The following is a 25,379-nucleotide window of genomic DNA, read 5'->3' on the forward strand; positions in this document are numbered from 1 at the left end:
CAACCCAGTCTTTATTAGAAACAAATGTGAGATCAAAGAGTAAGTGGGCGGAGCTTCCTCTTCATTACACAGAAAAGAAGTTTCTACTGATGGAGGTTGAAAGTGTTTATTATTTAAGATTAAAATGTATCAACCCCAGGAAAGTTTGAGGGAAAACAAACTGCATGCTGTAAAAGAAACTATAAAATAAAGGCACCTGGAAGACATTTTTGAGGGATAAAGTAAAAATTAACATTTTATTTGTTTACTTTAAAACCTTCACTAACATTCAAACCCGTTAAAACAGATCCCGAGTACCAGGAATTTCACCAGTAAGGGAAAAAAACGCTAAAATGAGAAAAGAAACAGGGGGAAAAAAAACATTAAAAGAATGCATTAAGGCTGAAATACACCCCCTGGAGGAGGGAGGAGAGAAAAGCGCTCACAATTTCTCTCGAAAGGACAATTTCATCTCAAACTAAAAGAGATTTAACAAGCTGATGAACGCCTTGTTTTTTCTGAGATGATCTAAAAGCTGACGTGTTTCTGGAGCGTAAAGTGCTTAAAGGAGGAGAAGGAAGAGCAGGAGGTTCTAAGACCTTTCAGAAGACAGAAAGACCCCTGAAAGAATAATAATTAAAAGAACAACACTCCATGTGTGGCTGAAAGGTTTCCAGTGTGAGGCTCGGCATTTAAAAGTTACAGAGTTCAGAACAACAGAGTGAAACTTATTTTGAATTACAGCGTTCCTTCTCGAACAAACCGTCAGATTAGTTCCAGATAAATAAAAGATAAACGAGAGAGAAAAAAAAAAAAACATCAGCAAGGCTCAGGCTGAACTCGATTGTTGAAGGTCACATTGAGCGATGTAAATTCTATACGTGTGATTTAAAAAAAAATCACGTGTGTGTAAAATAAATGTAGGTTAAGATAAATATGGTGCTGTAGTGTCGAGATGCGGTGATTCAAATCCGCCGTCTTCATGCGCTCTGGGCTTCAACGCTTTCTGGAAGAAGAAAGGGAATAAATAAAAACACCTTGATGTCTTCCTTTCTGAAGAATTGTGTAAAGTTAGAAAAAAAGGAAAGTGTGTAATGGAGTTGTGTAGCATTACCAGGCTCTTTGAGAGCATGTGCGTTGCCCACAAGGCCACTCAGACCTTCAGCGTTTCCACCCAGGATCTCGGTGGTCAGATTATTGTTCCTCTGTTCCTCTAAGATGTGTTTACACAGCTCCTCCTGGACACACACATTATTTATTTATTTATTTACTTACACTGGGGTGTAATGATGATGAGTGTTTAGGCCCCACCCACACACCTCGCACATCACAGAGAACTGCACAGGAAGATCTTCAACCTTGACGAAGTCCTCCTCATCAGATTTCTGACTGGTGTTTCCGGATCCAACCTCCTGTCATTTACACATGCATTAACCTTCACCCATGATGTACTGAGAATGCAGGTTAAATATAAGTGTGTGCGTGTGTGTGTTCTCGTACGTCTGCGTTAACCAGAACGGGCGAGTCAGTCTGAGGGCTGGCTGTGGTGGACCCGTGAGGACTTTCCTGTGAGGAGGGGTCCAGAGAGTCAGCAGATTCCTCCTTGCTGTTTGTGTGTGTGAGAGCTGCTCCGGTGTCTCGCTCGTCCTCCATCACCTCTATAGACTCTGACTTAGAGCTCTTCAATGCTTGAATAGAGAATTTATAACAGGTTATAAACACTGTATAAATGTTATAAATAATGCAGTGTGAATTAAAAGTGTTTCAAAAATGTGCACACTCACCTTCAGAACTTTCTGTGCTCTCTTGGTTGGACTCTGAGTCCTGTGCAGCTGCGTTTTGTGAAGCTTCATTATCCTGCAACACAAACATTTACATTTCAACAGAGCAGGAGAACAAAAATCACCATAACAACAGGAGATTGGATATTAGATCCAAAAGCACTATTTGACCAAAAGTTCTAAGAGATTGCAGTCAGTAGTACCAGGGACGTCAAATGAAAAACAGGTCATGTTGTTAAACATATCAGTTTATCTCAGTGATACACCCTCAGCTCTGGTTCACCTCACTGCTGCTGATGTTACAGTTCTTGGGTGGTGTGTGTTACAACAAAACTGCAGTGTACAGCTGAGACTTTCCACATTTAGTTCCTCAAATCGTACTATAGACCTCAGAAGTCAAAGACTGTGCAGACAGAATGTCATGTGTCCAGTTCTTCATTCACAACACACATACCTGTGAATGTTCTGCGTGGTTGTCTGAGGCCTGCAGGGACGTCTGCACTTCCACAGATCCAGCTTCAAACTCCTCAACTTCCTCTACCTCATTCTCATCTTCACCGCTACCGTAGTTATTCAGCGCCTGTGTCTCAGCTTTGGACAAGCCTTCACACACACACACACACACACACACACACACACACACACACACACACACACACACACACACACACACACACACAAAAGATAAACTGTTCAACTTTACACTTTTCTGAGACAGACCCAGGAGAAAAAAAAAACACAAACACACTTATAGACAATGGCAGTCCATCTTCTTCTTCATCTTCCTCCTCCTCTTCCTCCTCTGAGGCCTCCCTGCTCAGTTTCTCATCAGTTTGTCCTCTCTCTTCCTCAAGGCAATGACTCGTCCGTCTCTGCTCGGTCTCATCACGGTCCTACCACACACACACACACACACACACACACACACACACACATTATTCAGTGCATTATAAGAGTCAATGATTCAGAAAGTTAAATTAGCGCTTAAAATCACACTCACTTTATCCTCGTCAAAATACGAAGGTGAGAAGGTCTTTTCTCCTTCAGACTTCTTTTAAAAATTACACAAAATCACCAAAGTTACAATCAGCAAAACTCCAGCAGATAATATTTATTAAACTATACTTTTTGTGGCAATAAAAAAAAAGGATAGTTTCATATTAATTTTAACAGTAAACTACTGAACCTGCTACACAAACGCATACACACACATCGACTGTACCTCAGTGGAGGGTGTGTGTTTAGTTGGCGTGGTAGGTGTGTGTCTCTTGGTGTGGTGTGTGTTCTGGTCGAGGTCCTGCATGAGCCTGAAGAAGGCGAGTTCGTTGAAGAGGATCTCCGAGATCTCCACCAGCAGATCCTCACCGCAGTCCTGCAGCGTTCGGCCTGCAAACTTACTCAGGGACTCCTGTGCATATACACACACACACACACACACACACACACACACACACACACACACACACACACACACACACACACGCCAAGACGTATTAACATATTGCCTGCTGGTTACACATGAACCCAATGTATTCCCAGAAATGAATGCATGTGTGTGTGTGTGTGTGTGTGTGTGTGTGTGTGTGTAGGGTTGTGTATAAATATATATACCTGCAGGATGCCCCCTAGTTGTTTGTGGAAGAAGCGCATGAACTCTCGGCTGTCATCGTTTTGTTGCGTCAGCGTAATGACCATGCGCCTCACCGAGGTTAGGAGCTGTGGAGAGCACACCTCACCCATGTGTTCCTGCCACACACACACACACACACACCTCAGTACAAATTTAGGTAAACCAGAACTTGTGTGAACTTCTCCACAGCAAGTGCTCTTACCTTCAGGAAGGGAATCACCTCAGTCATGATGGCTTTGATCTGTCTGTCCAAATGCTGGGTGTCAATCTGAGGGCAACGTATGTCCTGACCTACACACACACACACACACACACACACACACACACACACACACACACACACAATTATAAAACAAGTCAGCTTTATCCACTAATATCCTCTCTATCTGAAATATCACAGAGTCACAGAGGTCTGAGATGTGACCCATGACTGAGTGTATGACATGTGTACCTTGGTTAAGCACTAGATCATCACCTGGAGCAGCAGCAGCAGAGGGAACAGCAGGGGGAACAGCGGAAAGCTGGTGATTAAAGACAGGGGGTGCTGTAGAGGCAGTAGCAGCAGCGGCAGCAGCAGGAGGAACCCCAGCTTTTAGCTTCATACGTTCAAACTCCCGCATTCGCACCATAGCTTTATCTAAATGTATCACCGTGTTACCTACACACAGACCGAGAGAGAGGAGGGAGAGGGGGATGGAAAGAGCCGAAGAGGAAAAAACAAGATGGGAAACAAAAAGGAGAGAAAGAGAATAATTAAGAGAAGATAGACAGTGGAAGAAAACAGAGGGGGGAAAAAAACAGAAAATAATGAGGAAAAAAATGGCATTTTAGTGGGAAGTGCGGAACCACAAATAAAGTTCACAACCCATGAAGGAGAACGAGTGTGTGAGAGATGCCATGACAGGGTTTCTGCAGGTTTCAAGAAATCATATACAAGACCTTAAGACCATGAAGAATGAAATTTATGACTGATATCTCGACATCAAAAACACACACAAATAAGTTGTTAGCAACTGGCCTGAGCCCTAAAGGTTTTTTTTTCAAAGCCAAGTTTCGCCATTTCTGAAAAATAAAATCCGTTTTACCTCTGTAGTAAAACCCAAGAGAGATTCTCTCCAATAACAGAAAGCTGATTGGCTGTTGCATGTTGGTCTCATTTGTAGTCATAATACAGTAAATTACTACATCAAAGAGAACCACAAACTACAACACCACAGAAACAAGCAAACAAACATTCTAAAGTGCTGCATAAGCGTTTCAATGAGCAGAGACAGTGTTACATGAACTTTAAAAAATTTAGACCTAGAACAGCTAAATTTAGACTTTTTAATTTTAGACTTTTTTTAGATTTTAAAAAAACCCCTGAATGGTTAAAGCCAAGCAACACAAGCTCATACCACTGTGCAGCTCATGAGCTCTCACAGACACACACACACACACACACACACAGCCCTAATTCAGCATCATTAACTGTTAATAAAACTCAACTGGGTGATTTAATGCGGATTTAACGCGGAGTTCTTACCGAGGTCATCCCTGGCAAACAGCTCCAGGTTAGAGGATGTAGACAACAGGCTCTCACTGTCCACAGAGTCTCCCTCTACAACTCTCTTCTTCCTAGAATTAACCTTCATCCTCACGTCCTTCTCAGATACGTCCTGATTTACATCATATACAGGAGTTCCAATTAAATCACCACACCGACTGACCTCGCATATCACTGAGCGTGTGTGTGTGTGTGGGGTGGGGCTCACATTATCCGTAGTGGCAAGACTCTCGCTGGGAGTGAGTTCAGACTGTGAGCCCGCTCCTAGCGACGAGCCCGGCTCCTCGGCAACGCTCTTCTCTGTCAGGTGCCTGGTTACGATTTCCTAAACAACAGAACGATCGAGACACTGGTAAAAATATTACACGTTCTCAGGCAGGGGTCTAGACAGGAATCAGACAGGGACGCTGGGCCTGACCTGTAGGGAGTAGAGCGCCCTCTGGCGAAGGTAGTCGGTGTTGAGGAGCTGCAGCTCGTGAAAGAGCTCGATGAGGAAGTGAGGACGAGACTCGTTTTGTGAGATCAGAGAGGCCACCTCGGAGTAGATCGTCTCCCTCAGAGCTTCGAACAGAGAGAAGTCACTGCTGCCGTCTACACACACAAGGAATTAAACCTTGGTAAATTATATTGATTTGGATCGAAATTGAAAACACTAAAGGAGGTGTGGCCTTTGAGCCAGCCTTAAGTGAAGGAGGCGTGGCCTCTCTAAACCAGTCAGTCTCATTGAGGGAGGTGTGAATTTTTAAAAGCCACAATACTAAATAGCACTAAACTAACACACAATTATACAGATGATGTGTGTTGAAACAGTTAAGTACAGGTCAGGTGACATTCTGTGTTAAAAACGAGCAGACAGAAAGCAGGGTTTAGTGTTTTACCTGGAGTTTCGGTGCATGCGATTTGGTTAGAGAGGAAGGGGGTTCTCCATGCATACGCTGCTGGGCGAGACAAATTAAGAACCAAAAAAAATGAAGCAGACAAAACAGACACATAATGGAACATGGTGAGAAAAAAAAATGCAAACAGACTCTGGATGAATTACAAAATGGACCAGACAGTAGTTATGAAAGCTCTACATTATTAAATCTCTCCAGACCTGAGGAGACATCGTTGTGATTTTTGGGCTTGCTGTCCAGTTTCTCCTGGGTAAGCTTGTCCAGGAGGTTCTGGTTCGTATCCCGTGCTCTCGGCTGAGCAGATCGCTCTCGAACTCTAACCTTTTCCCGCTCTGTGGCGCTCGAGACGCTGTCACTGTCCAAACCTGCTGGAAGAAACAACCTTCAGAGTCGATACCATTTATATTTTAATGATCCTGAGAAACAATGATCTACTCGGCCCCCTCACATGTGTTATTGTGGTTCTTGCTCCTCCGGCGGCGGTTCTTCGGCGTTTTGTCCCTGGAGGCGAGGCTAGCCTGAGCCGAGGCCTTGCGCCCGGGTCTGAAGCTCTTAGTGACCGTGGCCGGGTCGGCACGGTCAGGCACGCTGCTCAAAGAATCATGGGATTCCAGACGCTCATGGTCACTGCTTCGCTGGTCACATGACCTATTTAGGGAGGAGTTCATCCAGCTGGAATTTTTAGGGTCATCTTGAGAGCTGAGACAGAAGAGAAGAAGAGAAGTTTTTAGAAGAAATCTGTGTGAGTAAATAAGACACTTCAGAAGCACCGTGTACCGTGTATGAGTGTTGTTGAGAGGGGTTCTCTGCAGTGGAGGCGGAAAGCTCATGTACTCTGTTTTGAGGGACATGTTGGGATCGGGATGCTGATCCGGGCTGGCCTGAGCTCCTGGTGCCTGCTGAATCTCTGGACCCATTGGTGGAAACATGGGCGAGTGATTAAAACCTTAAAAAAAAAAAAAAAAAAAAAAAAAAAAAAAGTCAAATACACATCTGGAAATACAACCAAGTTCCCACCCCATGTTGCTGCAGCCAATCAGAACACAATCACGGTACTGTTACTTAGGCAACTTAATACTAAATGATGTGTGTGTCACACTGACCAGTGGCAAGAGGGGAAAAGTTGCTCATGCCAAGCATGTTTATGGTAGGAAAGGGCAAAAACGGGGAAGGAGAGATGGAATCCTGTGCTACGTTCTGATGCTGCTGTTGCCCCGACGCCACCTGTTGCTGCTGTCGAAGGAGGTCGTTCAGAGTTTGCTTTAATCTGCAAGCATGAGATAATCAGTAACCAGTCACTATGTAGGAGGTGTGTGTGTGTGTGTGTGTGTGTGTGTGTGTGTGTGTGTGTGTGTGTGTGTGTGTGTACCTGTTAACGTTGTTCTGTTGCCAGGCAAGTTGTGTGTAACACTGGTTGAGTTGGTGCATGATAAGGGGCACCTGTGATGTGCCCAGGTTATTCTGCATCATTATAGGGTTATAGGGTGTTGTTAACATTGACTGCAGCATGCATGAAAGAGTCTGTGCACACACACACACACACAAACAGAAAGAGAAAATCTTGAGTGGAAAAACATGTAAAAAAAAATAATGTTATATATTACACATACATACACACAGTATATAAATTGTGTGTGTGTGTGTGTGTGTGTGTGTGTACATGTCTACCTGCTGATCCTGCAGCAGCATCTGACACATGGCCGTGCTGAAATCCAGCTGTCTCTGCAGCTGTGTGGTCTGCTCCTGCCAGTGTGTGTGAGGAGTGTGTGTGGCACTCTCGGAGGCAGACAGGTCGGCGGCCCAGCGCAGATTTTCCTGCCTCTTTGCCTCTCTGGGATTGGGACGAGACTGAGATCTGGTGCAGCGTGGAGAAGATCTCTTTGCACTATCGATGAAGTAAACGTTTGATTATATGTAACAAACAACAGGACATTCCTTTTTAAAAGCGTGTGCGTGTGTGCATATACACACCCGTCCCTGCTCTTCCCGCTGCTGCAGGGTTTCTCATTAGTGTATGAGTGCGGTTCGTCAGAGGAGCTCGACTCCGCTCCCTCATCCTCATCCTCCTGCGCACCGAGCTCAGATGTGTAATCGTCCTCCTCCTCACCTAGTGGACACTGTGTAGATCCACCCCATGTCGCCATGGTCCTGACACATGCCCACAAATTACAGATAAATCAAAAATACCAATCATTAACACATGTTTATACTGTTATAAAAAATAAATCCTTGGGACTGAAAATTTTATATTTAGGTCACAATTAGTAAATCTAAATAAATAAAATGCCTAGATTTCTTAATACATTTTAAAAAAAAATATAATCACAGTAGTGCATGGTGCATTTGATTTTTTACCTCTTTGGGACACAAGAAAAACATTATTTCAGGGAGTTTCAGAGGATTTTGAAATGAGCATACATATATATATATATATATATATATATATATATATATATATATATATATATATATGTATGCTCATTTCAAAATCCTCTGAAAAAAATGAGTGTGTGTGTGTGTGTACACACCTATCGTCCCGGGGGAAGCTGTGTGTAGGGTGAGCATCACTCCTCCTCTGCTGCTCGGCCATCAGACTTTCGAGGTGTTTCCGCCTCTGCCTCAGTTCCTCACGCAGGACCTGGTGTCTCCGCATCTCTGACCACAACTGTGATATACACATAAGACATAAAAAAAAAAACCCTTGTAATTCTACTAGGTACTAGTGGTGCAATGGATGCAGTTGATCTGTAATCATTAAAGATCATGATTTCGGTACACACGTGAACCACGGATTAAATGCTGTTTTTATAAAAAAGTTAAAAAAATACAAAGTTTTTTCCTGCCGAAATTGCGTTTTAAGTAATTTTTCGCAACTACACAGAGCAGTCATGTGTTCATCAGTCAACAATGGCTCAGGAGGAGCAGAAGGACTTAAAAAGCCTCAAATATGGGAGCATTTTCTTGCTGTAACATTTCTGGTAATAAATGGAAAGCAAATTTTATTTGTCTTCTCCCCTTTTTTTTGGTGATCCAAAAAAATATCCGATCAGTGTCTCAAAAACCATAATGTGATCCGCACTGTGAGTTTTGTGATCCGTTGCACCGCTACGAGGAACTGATTTGTACTGTATAAAAAAAAAAAAAAAAAAGGTACCTCGTTGTCAGTGACTGTGACAGATGGAGGTTCGGTGGTTTGTTTGAGCACGGCGGTGTTGCTTTTGGTTGAAGTGGACGGTGCGACAGCGGGAGTGGAAGCTGCAGCAGGGAGCTTCTTCATCATCATCACACCACTGGCTGCACTCGAGACAGACGACTGCACAGAAAACGTCGTCAGATTAACCGAGAGAAAAATGAAGGAAATGGTGTATTTTGGAGGAAAATGTATGTTTTGTGGTGCTGGGGGTGACAGGAAGGGGGCAGGTACCTGTAGATCAGGACATGCCCACTGCAGATCCTGGATTTTGCCCTGGATCTCAATCAGCCTCTGTCTCTCCTCATGAAGTTGCTTTAGCTCCTGCTGCTGCTGCCTCAACTTCTCCTCATACAACTTCTCCCTGAGACAGACACACACACACACACACACACACACGTATCCATTTATCTTTCTGAACAGCCACATTATTTCCCCAGATGTTATTCATGTTTATAAGTTATAATATATATTATTTTCTTCCTCCATCATGACCACACACACACACACACACCTGGCCTTGTCAGAGAGTGTGAGTTCTTTCTTGGCCTGAGGTGCAGTCGCTCGGGTGTTGTTGGGCTGCTGTTGCAATCCTTCGTCCTCATTGGCTGCCGTGGTGTCCGTGTCATCACTCTGCACGCCCAAAGCTTTAATTAACTAACGCTTTTATCTATTTATTATTATTCTTTTTTTAAAACCAGGTTCGACCCATACGGACCTGCACCATGGCGACAAGCTCACGGAGCTGCTGCAGCTTCTGCTTGGCTGTTTGCAGACGGTGGACTTTCTGAGCAAACTCAGCGTCATCTGCAATGCTGCTCCGACGACTAGACCCTGAACCTGAGCTCTCTCTTCTTCCTCTCCTCGGTCCTTCTGCTTCATCCTCGTCTTCCTCATCCTCGTCGTCATCCTCTCCGTTCCCGTGTTTGACACCATTGTATGGGCCGTCCCGGTTATACTGACACTCTGAACACAGGGAATCAGGTCAGGTTGATGGACAGACAGACAGAAAGACAGAGACAGGTAATGAATGTGACGCTGACCTATCACAGAGGGGACGTTGAGGCTGTGCAGGTTCACAGCTGAGCGGTTGTTGACCTCACACTGAGAGTTTAACCTGCTAACTCTATTGTTGGAGCTGCTGCAGGCGTTTGTCAGGGTGTTCATGTCCATCCAGTTAGAAGTTGAATGAGACTGAGCAGGGTTCCTAACACACACACACACACACACACACACACACACACACACACACACACACACACACACACACACACACACACACACACACACACACACCCCAGTGTCTTCAGTTAAGTGCATAATCCAGAGTAATTGTTTATCAGCGAGGTAATACGACGGTTACCTGATGTTAGTGATGGGTTCTCGGTTCTCCTGTTCCGAATCAAACATGGCTTCGAAGAGCGACCCATCTTCAGTCTCGTCCTCCTCTTCTTCGTTTACGTTCTCGTTCACTGTGTCCACCATCATGTCTGACGTCTGCTCGTAGTACTGCACCAGCTCTCTCAATTCGTTCAGCCGCTTGTGAACCTCCTTCAACTTCCTGCAGCGGACGAGAAACATTAAGAGATAGAAAGAGCGAGAGAGAGATAGATTAGAAATCATTATAAATGTATATTAGCGGTAGACTGACAGTGGAGTTGACCGATACTGATAGGTTGGTGGATTATTTGCCGATAATCGATTAATCAAACGATAGTTTCCATTTGAAACATAAAATAAAGTTAATAATTGCTTTAAAAGTAGTGTTTTAATTTAAATTTTTCCTTTTATGCACATGAATGAGGTACAGCACATAGTCTCAAGTATTTGACTCTAGAGGTTGTAATGACAGCTGACCACCTCAGAGCAGACACAACTAAGGGGACAACTATCGGTGCCGATTAACTGGCAGAACTGATGCCATAACAATGATTCTGTTTATTCAGTACCTCAGTTTTTCAGCTGGGTTTCCTCCATCCTCAAAGGTAAAGGATCTTGTCTCGCAACACATGCGCTATTCCCCTCTCGCCCCGGTGCAGAGGGACGCTCAGAACCTCGTTGAGATGCACCATGGCCTGGAAACACACACACACACACACACACACACACACACACACACACACAGATAACAGAATAAACATAACATAATAAATGATTGTTTGTAATGTATGTTGGGTTTATTTTATGTTTATAAATATTTATTTATGTATATTTATATATAAAAATACATACATGAGCTGTTGTTTAGTGTCTGGTCTCGGAGGGAATGAAGCTCCTGCAGGATTTTATCCATGGTCTGCTTCTTGTCCTGGAGCTCCTGTAGTTTTGTGAGCTTGGCGCTAGCAGAGGAGGAGGAAACAGCAGCAGTGTCTGCGGCAGTGCCAAGGGTTTGTGGTGTTCGAGGACTGTGGCTAGAGTGAGATCGAGACACCTCTCTGGACAGGGACAGACTCTCAGCCTGACGCCGGTTATCAGGAACCGCCTGGGACTGAGAAACAAATTACCACAAGTGGAGTAGCTAAGTGGAGTGTCTGCTAATATCAAACCTTTGCTTGAAAACAGAGTGTAGCAAAGTGACTGTGTGCGTGTATGTGTGTCTTTGTATGCGTGTGCGCACGCATGCTTACCTGAGAATCATGGAGTTGGTTGTGGAAACGGCGTATGAGGTCGTTGAGTTCATCATTGAGTTCTGAAGTAATACTGACACCCGACACACTTCCTGTAGTCTCTGTTACAACTAAAACACACACTCACAGTAAGACGCAGCAAACAATATAATAGACAACTGTGTATATGTGTGTGTGAGTGAGTGTGAGAGTGCCTAACCGGTGTCGTCCATGGCGTGTTCTGCTCGGTTCTGCATGGTAAGCAGGGTTGCCTGTCTGTTCTGCAGCTCTCGCAGCTCCTCCTGCTGTTGCAGCATCTTCTGCAGGAGGTCGTGCTGCTTGCGCAGGTTCTCCAACTCCTCCTTCTGCTGACCCACGACCCGGTAACACTGAGAAAGGGAGGGAAAAGTGAGACGACTAAAGACTAAGATTAAACGACGAACAGCAAAAAAAAAAAAAAAAAAAAGAAGAAGAAACAAGGATGGACAAATGAGCAGGAGGACACACAAGCACACAAACAGCCATGAACTAAGATCAGCTGATCCCCAACATCGACACACTCATTATAATAAAATAATAAAAACCGTGACACTGGACACACGTCTGCGCTGACTGAGGAGGCGAGAGAGGGGACAGGGTGCATTATGGATACTCACGGTGGGGTCTGCGGCTTCTGACCGAGGCTCTAAGTTCAGAGATGTGCTCTCGGCCATCGAGCCCGAACACACCGCCGAATCCACCGTGGCACCTTCGTCCTCCTCCTCCTCCTCCTCCTCTCTCGCCTGGAACGTAGAGCGAGTTTGTTACCAGGTTTAATTTCGACGTCTCCCTCGACAATCAAAGTCTGCCCTTCGAAAGCTCCTCAGGACCACAAGGAGAACCATCACGGTAACACACAAAACAAACTATGAAAAAAAGACAGTGAGAGCCAGAGACCCATACACGGAGAGAGAGAGAGAGAGAGAGAGAGAGAGAGAGAGAGAGAGAGAGAGAGAGAGAGAGAGAGAGAGAGAGACCTACATACAGCTAACCACATTTATCAAGCTCACAGAAAAGAAACCCCTCACACTCACACACACACACACTCACACACACTCACACACAGCAGCTTTGCCCAAAACACTTAAACACACAACTGAAACTAACCAACTCATCACACAAAGCCATCAGATCAAAGCCTCTCGAAACAAACTGAAGTACAGAAGAAAAGGAAGAAACAATGGAACAGAGTGAACAATTGAGACGGTTTTAGCTTCTGAAAGGTGACACGGTTTTAACTGTGGGCGTCCTTTAACTGCTATTGTCCTGATTACAGGTAATAAAAGCTCTCTGGATTCAGCACAAGTGAATAAATGCACTGTTTAAACACGCATTGAGGAAAAACTGTATGAGAATGAGGCGGAGAGAGAGAGAAATTATATTTGAAAAGAAAGAGAAAGAAGGAGTGCTAAATAGTAAAGATGAGAGACAGAAAATGAGGCAATGAAAGAAGAAAATATAATGAAAGAGGGACTAAGGAAGAGAGAAAGAAATGTGTAAGAGAGAAAAACAGAGAAATGCAGCCATTAAGAGAGAGAAGTAAGAATAAGAATAAGAGAGAGGCTGAGAAATAGAAATAAAATGTGGGTGCGTGAGAGAGAGAAAAGCAAAGCAGAGAAAACAAAACTAGAGTGAGGCTGAGGAAGAGAAATGATGTTAGAATAGAGAGAGAAGTAAAGAGAATGTGTGCACGTGTGTGAGAGGGAGAGAAAGTGAGAAAGATACAAAGATAAACAGTGTGTGTATGTGTGTGTGTGTGTGTGTGTGTGTGTGTGTGTGTGTGTGTGGGTTTGGAGGTGAGAAGAGTAATATTACATGCTCCGCTTCCCAAACTTATTTTCATCACGGATGAAACAAAGACTCTCGCTGCTAATTCAGAGCCATTAAACAGACATGCAGCAGAAAAGCCAAAGGAGAAAGAGAGGTAATTGTGTGTGTGTGTGGTACCAACCAGCATCTTCTGCAGAAAGCGCAAGTAAGACTTCTCCTGCTCCTTCAGGTGAGTGATGAGGTGAGAGAGGCGCTCGACGTTGGCCGGAACGTCGTTCTTCTCTAGCAGGTCGTCCCTCATAGAGCTGGCTCTGGTGATGTATTCACGGATCTGCACCAGCTTACTGACCACCTGCCACACACATATACACACGCATTAACTGACACGAAGGAGAGAGAGAGAGAGAGAGAGATAGAGAGAGAGAGAGAGAGAGAGCAATGGAGAGAGAATAAGATGTGGAGGGAGAGAGAGAGAAAGAGGAGAGATGGAGGAGGATCTAGAGCAGCTTACAGAGAAACATTGATACGCACTCGCTTCACCATAAGCGAAAGGGAGAAGTGTGTGTGTGTGTGTGTGTGTGTGTGTGTGTGTGTGTGTGTGTGTGTGTGTGTGTGAGAGAGAGAGAGAGAGACACACATACAGCATGGCATATTTTTAAACTGTGGCCTAAATTCACTGCAGAGCTCCAGCTTTCATCTGTGCTCCAGTTTCTTCTGACAACACACACACTCAGCTGCTAATTCCATTAAAACCAAAGCACACTACAAATATATGTGTGCGTGTGTGTACACATTATATATACTGCTGACCCTCACCTGGCTGCTATCAACAGTCTGATCTCCTGGGATCCTCTCAGCTCTGTGTGGCTCTTTAACAGGTACGACAGGTACGACAGGCACTGGAGCGAACAACCCCTTGGCTGGGCTTTGCTTCTTGGCCTCTTTACCCCCAGTAGTGGTAGCAGGTGGGGCAGAAGCAGGCGATTCTCTGCTCTTGTTAGTGTTTACATGCAGCGGGAGAAAGTTGAAGGGTTTCCTGGGCTCTGAGGAAAGCTGCCTCTGGTTGTTGGCTGCAGTGACACGGCCCTGAGAGTCGCTCCCGATGCTCCTCTGCGGATGAGAATAAAGACACGATTCAGCTTTTAAAACCTAAAAGCAGGCCGGAACATTTCCACAGCCGCGGTGAAGTCATTGTTTGGACTCCATAGGATTAAATTTCAGTTTGTAACTGAGATCACTGAAAGCGTTGTGTGTTTCTGTCTTGCTCTTTTTCACTGCACATTTACAGCATCTTTTGTAGATCCGTGTTTAAAAAAAAAATCATTTAGTGTTTTTCCTTAGTTTATTCAATAAAATAATTATTTCATCATTTTCTCAGCACATTTATACAATATTTAAAAATATTTGTGAACGTGGTATAAATATATCCTCCAAAATAAAATCTAGGGCAAAACTTTCTAACAGATTTCAGAGGACTTACCACGAAATAATTTATTTAAATGTTGAAGACAATAAAACAGACAGAGATGACATGTTAGTCTTATGAGTGTTCGTTTAACACTGATAAAAGTTATAAAGGTTTTAATTGAACACGTCACCATGGAAACCAAGGTTTCAACGTTTTTACGTGAATCCTGATTTGTACTTGATACTCATTACACAGGCGAGGAGTGTGTGTGTGTGTGTGTGTGTGTGTGTGTGTGTTTTACCTCGTCCAGGTCGGTGAAGTTAATGCGCTGCCGGAGGCGGTCGAGCTCGGCCTGATCGGGAACGGACATCTGCGTAGTGTACTTGATTTGAGGGAACGAGTGAGGCGTTCTCGCTCGTCTGCGCCCCGCCCCCGGAGTCGACTCCGGAGAGATGTCGTTGGTCAGGCGGCTCTCAGACACGGCGGAGAGCTTCTTCCTGTTTTTCTCTGACGGACGGTTCGCCTTTTTCTGCTGAACACCCCAGTCCTGAAACAAAAAAACTCGTTATACACAATCCAGATCTCACTAATGTTTACAATCAAACTCAAACATTATTTATATTATAATATTATTATAATATAAATATACTATTATAATTAATACACAGCATATACATAGAGAGAAAGAGGGAGAGAGATATAGAGAGTGCGAGAGAGAGACACAGAGAGAGAGAGAGACAGAGAGAGAGAGAAAGAGAGACAGAGAAAAAGGGAGAGAGAGAGAGAGAGAGAGAGAGAGAGAGAGAGAGAGAGAGAGAGAGAGACCATGTTATTGAGTCGATCCTCCAGGCTGCCGTTGCTGACGGTCCAGTTGTGCAGCTCCTGTTCATCTGCACAGTCATCAATCGGGACTCCACCTGTCGCCATTTTATCCCCTCAGCACTTACTGTACACACACACACACACACACACACACACACACACACCATCCAGAGTTTTAATTAGATTTATTATAATGTAAATCACAGACATGGGCATGGCCACGGTCATTGATGAGCAGGTAACATTAATAATCTTATAAATCTTCTATTTCAAACATATCTGCAGTCTGTACATCACATCTATACATCTTCACTGAACTTAATATACTAAATAAACACAGAGAAATCATTTGAGGAAAAATATTAATAAAACTAATCCCGTTTGAACAGGGCTATGGTCTGTTTATATATAATAAGTATCTTGTATGTTTATTATATTTTATTATATTTATATTTTTGATAAATGCATCATACACTGAGTACCAGAGGTAGTGCACTAATCACGACTGGACTGCATCGAAATGTAAGTATTTGATCATATTTAAATATTAAATGTATTTTTAGCATTTTTAATCATAAATAAATAAATGAATACATGATATTTTAGACTGATTTTAAGAGAGACAGTACATTTGTATAATTACCTTACATTAAAGCCTATAGTCTTTCCACCCTGATGGAAAAGGTTTTTTAATTGAATGATTTGAAGTAAAAAGTGGAGTAATAATGAGATAATCCGTGATGAAGGTGAAGGAGAGTCTGAGGTGAAGTGAAGGAAAAGGAGGAGGAGGAAAGTGCAGCAGCTCTGCCGCCTCACAGGCTCATTCTCCCGAGCAACACTCTCACACTCTCCCCTCTATCTCTCCCCTCTCTCTTTAGAGTTTGGGTAACTATTTGACGTGTAAACTGAACCGCTGTTTCCTCGGACGCGACCGAAAACAAACTCTTTAGAAAAGAGAGAAAAGAAAACCGCCGCGTCTCCTCACAAAGTTTAGCCTCCGATGCTAACCCTCCCTCACCTTTATATATATACGCGGGTGATTGCGCGCGCGCATTCGGGAGCCAACAGATGGCGCGAGACCTTGTCGCCACGGCAACCCTTTCGGTCACCCGCGAAAATAATCACCGCCGCCGCACGTGCGATTGAGCGCGCAACCGCTCACTGGTTTATTATGGAGGAGGGGATTGGAGGGGAGGGCTGCACTGTTGTAATGCGCATGCGCATACTCTATAACGTATGAGGAAAAACGGGTAGAGGACAGAGGGAGGAGAAGTGTAAAGATGGAGGGAGAACAGAGGGAGGGATGGAGGGAGAACAGAGGGAGGGATGGAGGGAGAACAGAGGGAGGGATGGAGGGAGAACAGATGTAGAGAAGGAGAGCTGGATAGGTGTACAGGTGTAAAGATGGACAGGTGTAGAGATGGAGAGATGGTGAGGTGTAGAGATGAAGAGATGGCCTGGTGTAGAGATGGAAGGTGAAGAGATGGACAGGTGAAGAGATGGAGAGATGGACAGGTGTAGAGATGAAGAGATGGACAGGTGGAGAGATGAAGAGATGGACAGGTGGAGAGATGAAGAGATGGACAGGTGGAGAGATGAAGAGATGGACAGGTGGAGAGATGAAGAGATGGACTGGTGGAGAGATGAAGAGATGGACTGGTGGAGAGATGAAGAGATGGACTGGTGGAGAGATGGACTGGTGTAGAGATGGACTGGTGTAGAGATGAAGAGATGGACTGGTGGAGAGATGAAGAGATGGACAGGTGGAGAGATGGACTGGTGAGAGATGGACTGGTGGAGAGATGAAGAGATGGACAGGTGAGAGATGAAGAGATGGACAGGTGGAGAGATGAAGAGATGGACAGGTAGAGATGAAGAGATGGACAGGTGGAGATGAAGAGATGGACAGGTAGAGAGATGAAGAGATGGACTGGTGTAGAGATGGAGAGATGGACAGGTGGAGAGATGAAGAGATGGACTGGTGGAGAGATGAAGAGATGGACTGGTGTGAGATGGACTGGTGGAGAGATGGACAGGTAGAGATGAAGAGATGGACAGGTAGAGATGAAGAGATGGACAGGTGTAGAGATGAAGAGATGGACAGGTGTAGAGATGAAAAGATGGACAGGTGTAGAGATGAAGAGATGGACAGGTGTAGAGATGAAGAGATGGACAGGTGGAGATGAAGAGATGGACAGGTGGAGAGATGAAGAGATGAACAGGTGGAGAGATGAAGAGATGAACAGGTGGAGAGAGATGGACTGGTGTAGAGATGGACAGGTGGACAAGTGGAGAGATGGACAGGTGGACTGGTGTAGAGATGAAGAGATGGACTGGTGGAGAGGGACTGGTGGACTGGTGTAGAGATGGACTGGTGTAGAGATGAAGAGATGGACTGGTGGAGAGGGACTGGTGGACTGGTGTAGAGATGGACTGGTGTAGAGATGGACTGGTGGACTGGTGTAGAGATGGACTGGTGTAGAGATGAAGAGATGGACTGGTGTAGAGATGGACTGGTGTAGAGATGAAGAGATGGACTGGTGGAGAGGGACTGGTGGACTGGTGTAGGGATGGACTGGTGGAGAGATGGACTGGTGGAGAGATGGACTGGTGGAGAGATGGACTGGTGGAGATGAAGAGATGGACTGGTGTAGAGATGGACTGGTGGACTGGTGTAGAGATGGACTGGTGGAGAGATGGACTGGTGGAGAGATGAAGAGATGGACTGGTGTAGAGATGGACTGGTGGACTGGTATAGAGATGGACTGGTGGACTGGTATAGAGATGGAGAGATGGACAGAAATAAAGGTTTGCTCCTAGTTATCCCCCTGCAGTTCCTACAGTTCCAGGAAGCTCTCGTTGACTTTACTCATTATTGATTGCACTAAATTCTCCCGGAGCTCGCTCGCTCGCTCGCTCGCTCTTCTCCCGGAGCTCGCTCGCTCGCTCTTCTCCCGGAGCTCGCTCGCTCGCTCGCTCTTCTCCCGGAGCTCTTCTCCCGGAGCTCAGTGACCCCCGGCCACTTACTACATTCCTCCAGTTCTGTCAGACCACTAAAGTTCTAGCTAACAGGCTAGCATTCCTCGCTAACTAGCGCCTCTAAATGTCAACTATGCGTGATTTTACACGTGTATTATAATTATATATTTAAATACACGCTTCATAATAATGATAAAAAACCAGTACAAATTTAAACAAAATAAAACAAAACGCTGAACAGCAAAGTCAATCACTGAGTCAAATTCAAACCCCAACACGCTCCCTATGCACGCGCACTACAGCCCGATGTGAATGAGCGTGACTCTGCGCCCTACCTAGTGCCCTTCATCACCGTTTAGGACATAACCTTGATTCCGAACCGAAACTAGCAGTGCGAGGCTCAGCAAAAACACTCGGCTTACAAAGATACCACATTACCTTCGAGTCCCAGAGTCTGCTCCGTTCTTAGTGTAGTGCATCCGCTACCGGATAAAACTCCCTCGGTGTGACTGCGGCGAATAGTTTTTACAGAATTTTTCCGAAAGTAAGAGCTCGGTTTACTGAGCGGCCCGTTCCTCAATGCGCCGCCATCTTTCTTTCTCCTCACAGATCCGCGGAGGGATCCGCGAGTGCACAATGTCTCCAAAAACATTTTACAACTTACAACAAATTCTGTTTTTGTGTTTATGAATTTATGATTAATGGCGCGCTAAGTTGTTTTCTCTGGTAATGCTTTTATAATTTGCCTTCAATGATTTACAATTGATCCAACCTTGCAGCGCTAGTTGTTTACGCGGATGCAGAAAAGACTGCGGTCAGGATGTAAAGCTCCCGCCGTAGGAATCATGTAAAGTTGTGGAAGCTGCAGATGTTCTCAGGTTGATCCAGAAAATCTTAATATTTCCCTTATTATCACTTTAATAATTTTTATCTATAAGCATTAAATCACCACAATAATGATCTCAGATATGTTTTTAGGCCCAGACTTGTGTAGAATCAGGTGTCTGTGCTCCAACACTTCCTTCTCCAAAGTTATTAAAGTTTATTAATGAGACAATTAATTAAAGATAAATAGATAGATTACATTGTTTTCCAAAAACATTGGGTAATACGGTGCAATTTGTGCCAAGAGGAATCTAATAATACCAACAAATCTTCTTATTTAGTGTACATCTTGAAGTGTAGTAGAAGTTTAGACCTGAGAATGTGACATGAATTTAATTTAATATTATAATTAAAGCACAATTATCTGTCTATTAAAGTGTGTAATATCACAATATACATAATTTTGCCCACATTTAGGTATTTTTCTGATTTCCTATTTGGAGAACCACATATAAAAAAATTGCTTTTTGTAGTAACTTCTGAGCAAATCATGAAAAAGAAAAAAGATTTCTCTTTATATCTGCTAATTCACATGAAGCTGGGAATAATATTTTTAAATATATTAAGTCCTGAACATGGCTTCCCAGATACAACACTATTTTCTTTACATTTGATGAATATTATATGATGATGTGAGAAATAAAATCTAAAGTACTTTACAAATTCCAATTAAAGATCACAACCAAGAAACTTAATAAGTATTTCGATTCGTTTCGCAAAATATATTAAAAAAAAAATCAATTCAGTTTCATAAAATGATTCAGTGATACTGTTCCTTTCTTCTTTCTGGACCTGCTGGACTCATCCTGATGTTCTACCTCTGGATTGAGCATTCTTCACAACGGAAACCATCAGGGACAAACTTACACTTACACTTCTTTATCACCACATTATCTGTGTAAAGCTGCTCTGAGATGATGTTCATTGTTAAAAGTGCAAAACGAATAAACATGAATTTAATTTAATTGAATTGTGAAGCTGAGGATTTGTGGAACCATGACGATGTATTTGGATTGTAATTAATATAAACCATCAGCTACAATGGTATAATGGCAGTTTTATACTCCAGACTCCATCATCAAACATCTGATAACCTCAGCAATGATGGAACTAAAATGAATGAATCTCAGGGAGTTTTTGTTGTTGCTACTGTTACCACTTGCTTGCTTATGAGAGAGAACCGTATCTCTGTAAAGCTGTTTTGGGACAATGTTCATTGTTAGAAGTGCTAAAGAACATAACGCTGAAATAGGAATAGATAACATTTCTGTTTCAATTAGCATCAAGCGAGTTTAGGTCCAGTTATAATGAACTGCTCAGAAAATCCCTCTTTTCAATTGACAGTAAAAAACCCTCGTATCTTTTAGTCTTTTTTTTCATTTGAACTCATTTTCATCATTGTCTCATCTGTAGAGAATCACGAGGGCATTTTAGGATATTAATTTAAGTATAAATAATTTATTATTTATATCTTTTTTTATATGACTTATGCACCTATACTGGTCACCGATGCCCAGGTTGCTGATTATTACTTTCGTTTACCACAACACAGTTTGTTGGTGTTTGTTAATTTATTTATTTATAAGGATTAATAAGTGATTTTAGTAGTAATAAAACTTTAAACCAAACGTGATCATGCGTATTCTAGGAAATCTCACAGGGTTTGAGTCCTGACCTGAAGTTAAAGTCCTGATTGGAGTTTCACAAGCACTCCTAATGTCAGTGACGGTTTTTTTATTGTTCTAGGGTTTCCTCCTACCTTGGAGAACATGCTTATATAAATATGTAAATGTACACCAAACAGGCAGAACTTTATGACCACCTGCCTAATATTGTGTTGGTCCCCTTTTGCTGCCAAAACAGTTTAGACCCATCGAGCATCAACAGCATGAACAGCATGAACAGCATGAACCAGCCTTCACTCCCCATGTGCATTAATGATCTTAGGCCGCCGACGACCCTGTTGCCGGGTCACTACTGTTCCTTCCTTGGAGCACTTTTGATAGATACTGACCACTGCAGACCAGGAACAGCCCACAAGAGCTGCAGTTTTGGAGATGCTCTGACCCAGTCGTCTAGACGCCACAATTTGTCTCAAACTCGCTCAAATCCTTACACGTCAACTTTAAGGACAAAATGTTAACTAAACATAAAGTTATGCCTGATACCAGACTTCAGATCCACTGTAATACACTAGTTTAACCGCCAGATGTCAGGATTGCTCAGAAATAAAACACAACAATTTCAGTGTTCAGTTTGCGTTTAATGCATTAAGTGAAATAAAACACAAGATGGTAAAAGTCGTTGGGTTTGAGATGAAGGAGAAATTCAATCGTAAAACGATCCAGTTTCTAGTCATTAAGATAAAACCATCTTCAGGAGAGGACAATACATTCGATAGCTTTAGGAGAAGGCCCGATAGTTCTTTGAATTTCTGTGCATGCGTTAATTGATTAGTAACTGGGATCGTGAAAAGGAAATAGCATTCACGTTTATATCATTAATATATATAAGTGTGTGTTTTTCTCTTTTTCTATATTTCTATATTCAGTGTTTTGTGTTGGTTACATTTCAAGCATATTCAAGCTTCATCTTTGTCAAACTCATGAATACAATACAGTCCTCACATTTCCTAAAATCAAAGTGAAATGCAAACTCAATGCTAGAACAAGATGAGGAGAGAAAAAATCTATATACAAACCCTGAGGTGTGTTTCCTCCTTTAAAAATAAAGATTAGCAAAAAAAAGTGAAGTCTGGCAGAGCAAGGCATGTTCCTCGGTCTGGAAGTGCATCTGTGCAGCATTGGTTCCATCCCAAACGTATGTTCTTGCTAGAAGGTCAGGTCTTTAAGAAACCGTACAAGTCAGAGTGTTTTTTTTATATATATATAAAAGGCTATTAAGGTTCAGGGTCAAAGGTCATCTCGGCAAAACAGGGGAGCTGGAAAAGCAGGCAGAGTTCCGGGGTGAGAGGCCGTTGTGTAGTTTCCACAGCAGCTCCTCGTTCTCCATTGAGAGCCTTTTGTTGGCTTTCGACTCTTTCTGTAGTGTCTGCTGGAGCATCGCCTGCTCTGTGGATAACTGCCTACAGGGGGAAAGAAACGTGTCAAAATTTGTGGATGGATGGGAGATCAGTGGGACTTTAGTGGTTGGGTAGATTTAGGGGAGTTAGTTATATCTGTAGGTAGATGGTGGAATAGTGGGATCTGTAGGTAGGTGTATGTGATTAGGGGATCTATAAGTAGACATTGGATTGATGAGGTATTAGTGGGGTCTGAGGGTAGATATAGGTGGACTTGGGAGGATCTATAGGTTAGATGGATGGTTTATTTGTGCGGTCCATGGATAGATGTAGGTGGACTGATGTGATCTATTGATGGATAGAGGGGGTTTGGTGGGATCTATAGGTGGAGATTGGATAGCTGTGGGTTAAGTGGGGATCTGTAGGTAGATGAAGAGGGTTTGGTGGGATCTATAGGTGGAGATTGGATAGCTGTGGGTTAAGTGGGGGTCTGTAGGTAGATGAAGAGGGTTTGGTGGGATCTATAGGTGGAGATTGGATAGCTGTGGGTTAAGTGGGGGTCTGTAGATAGATAAAGAGGGTTTGGTGGGATCTATAGGTGGAGATTGGATAGTTGGGAATTAGTGAAATTCACTGGTAGATTTGTGTGAAAATATGGGTTGATAGATGAAGTTTGGTGTAATCTAGAGATGGATGGATGGATGGATGGATAGATAGGGATTGGTGGGATTTATAGTTGAATGGATTGGGTTTTGATGGCATCAGCAGGTGAACGTATGAGGATTTGTGTGGTCTCCTGAACGATACAGAAGAAAACAGTAAGAGTGCTGGGAAATGTTTTACTTGTGTTAAAGTTGTGCCAATTTCACACAATACTTCTTTTATCCCTCGTTCTCTTATGAATCACCTGAAAACCTTCTACTATGTAGCATGTGATCACACTTCTGCTTGCATTACTGGTTATCTACAGTAGATAAACCTCAGAGATCAGCACAAACACATACACCTGTGTATATATAAAAATAAATATCTATCTCAGTGTATGATAGAGTGTGTACCTGGACATTTCTGCGTGTTTGTCCATGCGAGCTTTATAATCCTCGTTCTCCTGCCTAAGCTTCGTTACAAACTCCTCCAGTTTCATGTTAGACTCGATCTATAAACAAAATAAAATGAGTTATGTTTATGCTTTAATAGACAATACGAAACTGTGTGTGTGTGTGTGTGTGTGTGTGTAGACTCACCAGCTTCTCCATCTGCATCAGTTTCTTGTCCTGCTGATGGAGCTGATCAGCTTTTAACTCCAACACGACTTTCAGACTCTCCAGTTCCTGCTCCAGATACACAACCCGAGTGTCTCTCTGCAAAAAGAGAGAGAAATTAAATGGAGATATGACCCTATGTTACTTTTTACAGATTATTATTATTATATTAATGTATTAATTTATTTTGTCACTAACAGTTATGTGGTATAGAAGTGTGTAGTGTATATGTGATGTACCTGACTTTTATCCGCGAGCGCTTTTCTCTTCTCCTCCGTCTCTCTCAGTCGCTCGCTCAGACTCTCCTTCTGCTCCTTCAGACTCGCAATCCTCTCCTGACACACAGACAGACAGACAGACAGACACACACACACACACACATTTATTTTGTGAATGAAAACATGAATGATGGTGTGTGTGTGTGTGTGTGTGTGTGTGTGTGTGTGTGTGTGTGTGTGTGTGTGTGTGTGTGAGTCTCACGTTGAGCGCAGACTCAGTGTTTTTGAATGTGTTGTCCAGCTCCTGTCGGCTTTTCTCATTGTCTTTCTGCAGCTCTGAATGAACATAAAACACCATCTGATTACCATAACCACGTACACACACACACACACACACACACACACACTGTAGTGAGAGACATAAAGTGACACACACACACACACACAAATGTACACAAACACACAAAACTGTAGAAAGAGAGAGACATACAGTGAAAGAGGCATGCAAGCACACACACACACACACACACACACACACACACACACACACACACAGTGATATAATTCACCTGTCAGCATGGTTTCGTATCTGTGTCTCAGCTCATCTATCTGCCGCCCATGTTCCACTTCCTGTTCTGCCCTCAGAACTTCCTCTTTGTTCTTCACCTCCTCCACCTGTAGTTGTATACAGCAGGTCAATGTGTGTGTGTGTGTGTGTGTGTGTGTGTGTGTGTGTGTGTGTGTGTGTGTGTGTCTGTGCACGAGCTTGGAGCAACTGATACAAGTGAAAAGCAACTAGATTAGTATTTGATAAAGGGTCATTTGTGTGTGTGTGTGTGTGTGTGTGTGTGTGTGTGTCTGTCTGTCTGTGTGTGTGTGTGGTGATTTAGGACACGCCCCCCACCTGCTTCCTCATGAGCATAGTGCAGCGGTCGGCCTCATCCTGATAAGCCTGGTGGGCTTTGTCCCATTCGGCCGAGTAGAAGTCCCTGAGTGTGTCCTCCAGCTGAGCGAGTTCGGCCTGGTGCTGCTGCTGCAGAGCCGACACCACCGTGTCCAGCTGCACACACACACTCGCCTTCTCACACTCCAACCTCTCACAACATGCCGCAGACTCAGCTGGAAATAACACACACACACACACACACACACACACACGCGTGATCACCATCAGGCAAAGAGGTGCGTTCGTTTAATGAACACAACAGGCATATTCTTATCTCTCTCCGTCTCACACACACGTGCCAAAAGCCTGCAGGCCGAAATAACACAGCTGCCTTACGACCTGTGTGTGTGTGTGTGTGTGTGTGTGTGTGTGTGTGTGTGTGTGTGTGTGTGTATGTCTA

The 25,379-nt window shown here is 43.5% G+C and overlaps 2 protein-coding genes across 4 annotated transcripts in view; both read right to left on the bottom strand.

The window, feature by feature from the left end:
• Nucleotides 1-206: 206 nt before the first annotated feature.
• Nucleotides 207-19,264, bottom strand: pcm1 (pericentriolar material 1). The gene is made up of 40 exons (XM_046842582.1): nt 19,085-19,264; nt 15,671-15,791; nt 15,147-15,392; nt 14,254-14,547; nt 13,619-13,789; nt 12,285-12,410; nt 11,849-12,017; nt 11,650-11,759; nt 11,251-11,510; nt 10,972-11,016; nt 10,386-10,583; nt 10,066-10,229; nt 9,741-9,988; nt 9,537-9,655; nt 9,257-9,386; nt 8,987-9,145; nt 8,361-8,497; nt 7,804-7,980; nt 7,501-7,717; nt 7,202-7,353; nt 6,936-7,099; nt 6,610-6,778; nt 6,281-6,531; nt 6,033-6,197; nt 5,815-5,874; nt 5,355-5,527; nt 5,145-5,261; nt 4,916-5,048; nt 3,842-4,048; nt 3,593-3,681; nt 3,372-3,506; nt 2,983-3,168; nt 2,761-2,811; nt 2,509-2,653; nt 2,215-2,363; nt 1,764-1,836; nt 1,480-1,667; nt 1,299-1,391; nt 1,094-1,217; nt 207-985 (listed from the first exon to the last, which is right to left on the bottom strand). The coding sequence occupies exons 2-40, from the start codon at nt 15,770-15,772 to the stop codon at nt 960-962; spliced, it is 5,922 nt and encodes a 1,973-aa protein (XP_046698538.1). The 5' UTR covers nt 15,773-15,791; nt 19,085-19,264; the 3' UTR covers nt 207-959.
• Nucleotides 19,265-21,773: 2,509 nt separating this feature from the next.
• Nucleotides 21,774-25,379, bottom strand: part of mtus1b (microtubule associated tumor suppressor 1b) — a 33,548-nt gene continuing 29,942 nt past the window's right edge. For all 3 annotated transcript variants that reach the window (XM_046842921.1, XM_046842919.1, XM_046842920.1), the window contains 7 exons: nt 24,938-25,152; nt 24,603-24,708; nt 24,296-24,369; nt 24,055-24,150; nt 23,798-23,914; nt 23,612-23,709; nt 21,774-22,616 (listed from right to left, as the gene is read on the bottom strand). In XM_046842921.1, the coding sequence (XP_046698877.1) occupies nt 22,451-22,616; nt 23,612-23,709; nt 23,798-23,914; nt 24,055-24,150; nt 24,296-24,369; nt 24,603-24,708; nt 24,938-25,152 (872 nt within the window). In that variant the 3' untranslated portion in view covers nt 21,774-22,450. The remainder of the gene's footprint in view (nt 22,617-23,611; nt 23,710-23,797; nt 23,915-24,054; nt 24,151-24,295; nt 24,370-24,602; nt 24,709-24,937; nt 25,153-25,379) is intronic.

Source organism: Silurus meridionalis, chromosome 28, assembly GCF_014805685.1.
Source record: "Silurus meridionalis isolate SWU-2019-XX chromosome 28, ASM1480568v1, whole genome shotgun sequence".
Lineage (NCBI taxonomy): Eukaryota > Metazoa > Chordata > Actinopteri > Siluriformes > Siluridae > Silurus > Silurus meridionalis.

What these genes read in the sequence shown, in the direction of transcription:
- pcm1 (XM_046842582.1), bottom strand. Translation starts at nt 15,772, where the DNA reads ATGGCGACAGGTGGAGTCCCGATTGATGACTGTGCAGATGAACAGGAG. An exon ending in CTTTTCCCCTCTTGCCACTG is followed by an intron (nt 6,779 to 6,935) that starts GTCAGTGTGACA and finishes TTTTTTTTTAAG; the next exon opens with GTTTTAATCACTCGCCCATG. An exon ending in GGGCGCTCTACTCCCTACAG is followed by an intron (nt 5,262 to 5,354) that starts GTCAGGCCCAGC and finishes TCTGTTGTTTAG; the next exon opens with GAAATCGTAACCAGGCACCT.